Here is a 5,253-nt window from a genome sequence, read left to right as displayed (position 1 = left end):
ACATGGTCAACACAAATCACACTTATGTCCCGGGGCATTTTGAAGGTTAATGATATTTAGAAGTCCATAATTTTAGTGTCAAACAATTTGAGTTTAATAGCCTGGTAGGATGTTAGGTGGATTCTTACCTTTTTTCAAAATGATCATATTGATGTTCTCAGCTCAGTCGTCACCTGAGCCTGTAACAGTTAAATGAATCTCTGCTCTGTCCCCCTCATTCAAAGCTAATCTGCATCCTGAAATCTGCTTTATGTTTGGTCAACTGAGATTTAATCTAGTCTCTGACATTATCCGAACTCTGCTTCCCAGAAATCCTTGTTTAACTCAAAGTTCATGGTTCCTGCAGCATATGTAACATTTAGGGTGCACAGGCAAGTCATTAAATTAGATTCAAAATAGCATTTAATATGAAAGTCCCAAAAATTTACCTGGCAAGGTTCCCTGGAAACACATGTACAAGTGATCAAGATTTCAAGCAATACACAGTATTTCACTGTGAATGATCAGAAACCTGGGTCAAGTGTTAAAATCCACCTGAAACCCACACAAGCACTTTTGAACTTTAACGTGCTGCAGGATTTTCCATGTACTGCTCTTATAGGAAACACGCTTCCAGACTGTGTGTGCAATGTAACACAACCCCCCCCCCCACACACACACACGCACACACACACAAAGACACACAGTAATATGATATATTTAAATCACTCTGCAGCAAGTCTGTGAGGCCAATTAGCGCGTCTGCCAGTTATTATCTGACTTGTTGCATCTACACATTATCCTGCACGTTTGAGTCAACTTTAATAAGAGTTTCACGACAAACCATGTGTGTGTGTGTGTGTGTGTGTGTGTGTGTGCGCGCGCGCGACCGGCTCCTGCAGAGCTGTTGTGCCCCAGCCCCCTCTGAGACTTTTTATTTGGGTTAAAAGAACCAAAAACTCAACCAGCACCTACAAATGATCCCCATCATTGATCGAGTGCAGAACAAAGTTCAGCAACAGTTAACTCCGACTTACTGGCCAATCTTGGCTTTAGAGGCGGGGGATAGAAAATGTGCAAGATGATACATATGTGCAGGGGTCGGTGTGAGGGAGAGCTGCAGTCAGCAGGGCTGTAGTCTGCAGGGGCACACACGCTGCACGGCTCTGTGGGGGAAAGATGGTTTCGATCAAGTCGGCGTCTCTGGTGCCGGTGTCCGGGGCTCAGGCTCTGCTCGCGGGGGTCTGCCTGGCAGTCGCCCTGCTCGCCTTCCTGCTGGTCCGGCAGCTCTTCAAGCAGAGGAGACCCCCGGGCTTCCCCCCCGGACCCTCTCCCATCCCTGTCATAGGAAACATACTGTCCCTGGCCACCGAGCCGCACGTCTTCCTCAAGAAGCAGAGTGAAGTTCATGGACAGGTAACACCCGAGCACACACACGCACATGCACACACACCCAGACGCTCGCACGCACGCACACATTGCAGGGAAGGAACAATGGAGACTCGCCCTTAAATCAGGAGGTCTACTTTTTTGCAGGAGAATATGTTCCTCCCAAAAAAGTAGAGCCCCCTCTTCAAAATAAACACACATCTAGGGACAAAGAGTTCAGTTTGATTACATTGTATCTTTTAGAATTTAAGCAAAGATGGAGACTGTCCTGTTAAATGTCCTGAAAGTTTAAATAATCCACACCCTCCTCCTGGCTCATGAAACTCCTTAATGTTGCAGCGTTGTCTGTAACTTTGAAATATATAGATGTGTGTGTGTGTGTGTGTGTGTGTGTGTGTGTGTGTGTGTGTGTGTGTGTGTGTGTGTGTGAGGAACAAAAGCAGCAGCGCTTACATCACTGTGTTCTTTTCAGATTTTCAGTCTTGACCTGGGAGGCATCCTGACGGTGGTGTTGAATGGATATGATTGTGTGAGGGAGTGTCTCTACCATCAGAGTGAGGTGTTCGCTGATCGCCCGTCGCTGCCTTTATTCATGAAAATGACCAAAATGGGCGGTAAGACTTCACGATGTGATCACAGCGCAATTACACGACAGTTGAAAACATTTAATTGTCAGGAGTTTTATCTGTATTTCATGTGTTTGTTTTCCTTCTCCGCCACTCACAGGCCTTCTGAACTGTAAATATGGCAAAGGCTGGATCGAGCACCGCAAACTGGCGTGCAACTCTTTCCGTTACTTCGGCAGTGGCCAGAGGCAGTTCGAGAGGAGGATCTCCGAGGAGTGCATGTTCTTCGTCGACGCCATCGACAAGCACAAGGGGAAGCCCTTCAACCCCAAGCACCTCGTGACCAACGCCGTGTCCAACATCACCAACCTGATCATCTTCGGACAACGCTTCACCTACGACGACAGCAACTTCCAGCACATGATCGAGCTCTTCAGCGAGAACGTGGAGTTGGCGGTGAGCGGCTGGGCCCTTCTCTACAACGCCTTCCCGTGCATTGAGTACTTGCCGTTTGGAAAACACCAGAAGCTGTTCCGCAACGCTGCGGAGGTTTATGATTTCTTACTGCAGGTGATACAGACTTTCTCTCAGGGCAGGGTGCCACATGCACCTCGACACTATGTTGACGCTTATTTGGATGATTTGGAACAGAATGCCGGAGACCCCACTTCCTCTTTTTCCCAGGAGAACCTCATCTATTCAGTTGGCGAGCTCATCATTGCTGGAACAGAGACCACAACCAACACCCTGCGCTGGGCCATGCTGTACATGGCCCTCTACCCCAACATCCAAGGTCAGTTGTAGTGGAAGCATCGTCCCAGTATGAGAAAATGTCATGGAGTACAAAAGATATGTGTTTTGTTTAATGGTAACGTCATGTGAATAAATGCCTGATGGTGCCTGTTTTTCTCCGATAAGAGAGGGTGCACAGAGAGATCGACAGCGTTCTCTCCAATGGGAGGGCACCAACGCTGGAGGACAAGCAGAAGATGCCCTTCGTGGAGGCCGTTCTGCACGAGATCCTTCGCTTCTGCAACATCGTGCCACTTGGTATTTTCCGCGCCACCTCCCAGGATGCAAAGGTCAAGGGGTACTCGATACCTAAAGGCACCATGGTGATTACGAACCTCTACTCGGTGCACTTTGATGAGAAGTACTGGAACGACCCCGGCGTTTTCTTACCGGAGAGGTTTCTGGACAGCAATGGCAACTTTGTGAGGCGCGAGGCCTTCCTTCCCTTCTCCTTGGGTTAGTCTCTTTACGTTTCTTTGAAGAAGATTTGATAAAGGATTGTTTCGTCTTGTCTCTTAAACATTTTTCCACTCAGTCTAAATGTAAATTTCAGATAGGTTCTTGTGTGTGTTTCCAGTTGTCATTTATATTTAGACAATCCAATGAGCCTTCTATTGTGTGACTGTGCATTTTCCATGGGTCAATATAAAAGTCTCTCTCTTTTTATTCAGGGAAGCGTTGTTGCTTAGGTGAGCAACTGGCCCGGATGGAGATGTTCCTCTTTTTCACCACTTTGCTGCAGAGGTTTCACCTCCAGTTCCCTCCAGGAAGCGTCCCCAGCCTCACTCCCAAACTGGGCATGACCCTGCAGCCCAAACCCTACTCCATCTGTGCCGTCCGCCGACAACAGAGAGTCCCGTCCCCTGGAGACACTCCTTACCACAAGTCGGCAGGCAGGCATCCGTAACAGCTTGTCAGGCTGTTCAAGACACGTTTACTATTTTGCACAGCAATGCAACCGCATGATACGGGTGCATCAAACTGTATCGCTGGAGTGTATCCAGATCCGGTGCATCTTTCCAAAGCGACTAAGGTGGCTCTACAGCCGAGCACGGGATCCAGTTTATTCAGGTACTGTTAAATTCTCTTACTGAGCAGGATGCATGTTTGCACAATGCCTCTGCAGCAGCAGGGGAGCTGACGAGACTCTGTGCTGAGAGGACATCCGAGGAACGCAAGTGTGCTATTGATACAGGGCTCTACAGCTGGGGAAATGAAATGTCTATGAACCTTGGTGCTGCAGCGGTGGGTTTGGTGTCAATGATTGACAGTAAGTACACCCACTGTGGTTCAAAGGCCTGCCTTCTTGGGACAGCTTCAGGTCAGACAGATGAAACCACGAATTTGTACTTCAGGGGCGCAACAGGACGAACACGCTTTCCAGGAAAGTTCTGGACACTGTACTGGGGCTGGACGAGAGCCAAGATTTACGTCACCTGGACTGACTCTGACCCCGTCTCCAGGGAGAGATTTCGGTGGAAAGTCTTTCTCTGAGAAATGCAACAAATGCAACGTTGGGGGATTTCTAATAACTGACGATGCAACCCTGATTTCTACTAAATGGTGCTGAGCAGTACAAACAAAGTACGTTTGTATGTGTTAAGGTTAACTTTTGTCTGTCTGTTTTTGTAATGTTGGTGTTTACTTTTTGTGTCAATTCATAAAGTCTTTGTTAAGATACTGATGTCTTTTTTTTAACTACAGCTTAATTGATAAAACACCCTGAAATGAACAAACATTACTGTAATATTTATTTATGTATATATATATATCACTGCTGTTCTGGGCGGAGTTTATTTTAAATGGATTTTTTGATACATTTCTGGAAAGCAGGATTCTGTTGATGGGAGCATTCAGACTGAACCTGGGCCATAAAACCATAGACTGTTCATAAAGATGGACAACACATCTCCACTTCAGCCCAATGTCCAGAAATTAGGTAAAAATATCCCGGACACAACCGCTGCCATTTTGAACCAATGACGGCAATGGGAGTTAGATTCTGTGGAGCTGTGATGAGGTTCTCCCGATACATGCCCTCAGCCAATCACGAGTCAGTCTCAGCTGTCTGACGGTTCCATCCACTTACACGGAAGAGGCGGGATTTATGACCTGTACAGCAGCCAGCCACCAGGCGGCGATGAAGACACTTGGCTTCACTTTTGAGGAGCAGTCATGCTGTCCATCTTTATATACACGGCCTACACATAAAACCAAAACAAAGTGCTCAAAGACTCTAAAACGCTGTCTGCTGCTGCTGAAGGGAAAGTGTAGAGTTCACATTGGACATATAGATACGCTCTTGTTGATACAAAAATATATATATATAAATATATATATAACAGCAGCTTTTACGTGTCGGCAGCACAGCAACATCTGAGCAGACGTCATATAAGCTAATAACTGAAACCTGTGTGTGTTTGTATTTCTTCTCCTGTTTACTTCGAGTGGAATGGAAGAACAACACAAAGCGGTGTTAAATAAAACAAACACCCAAAGACCAATAAAAAGAACCAATGAGAGCTGC

At 46.6% G+C, this 5,253-nt stretch overlaps 1 protein-coding gene across 3 annotated transcripts; it reads left to right on the top strand.

Moving 5' to 3' along the window:
* The first annotated feature begins 1,158 nt into the window (after positions 1–1,158).
* Positions 1,159–4,462, top strand: LOC128449085 (vitamin D 25-hydroxylase). 3 transcript variants are annotated; one of them, XM_053432147.1, is made up of 5 exons: positions 1,159–1,395; positions 1,841–1,982; positions 2,095–2,727; positions 2,853–3,182; positions 3,398–4,462. In XM_053432147.1, the coding sequence occupies exons 1-5, from the start codon at positions 1,159–1,161 to the stop codon at positions 3,631–3,633; spliced, it is 1,578 nt and encodes a 525-aa protein (XP_053288122.1). In that variant the 3' UTR covers positions 3,634–4,462. The 3 variants fall into 3 exon arrangements, with proteins under 3 accessions (XP_053288122.1, XP_053288200.1, XP_053288271.1); XM_053432225.1 differs by lacking the exon at positions 1,159–1,395 and having other exon boundaries at positions 1,946–1,982; positions 2,095–2,731; positions 2,857–3,182; XM_053432296.1 differs by lacking the exons at positions 1,159–1,395; positions 2,095–2,727 and having other exon boundaries at positions 1,961–1,982.
* Positions 4,463–5,253: the final 791 nt, after the last annotated feature.

This window comes from Pleuronectes platessa, chromosome 1, assembly GCF_947347685.1.
Source record: "Pleuronectes platessa chromosome 1, fPlePla1.1, whole genome shotgun sequence".
NCBI classification, from domain to species: domain Eukaryota; kingdom Metazoa; phylum Chordata; class Actinopteri; order Pleuronectiformes; family Pleuronectidae; genus Pleuronectes; species Pleuronectes platessa.
The sequence above is the reverse complement of the archived record's forward strand: the minus strand, read 5'-3'. Positions and strand labels throughout refer to the sequence as shown.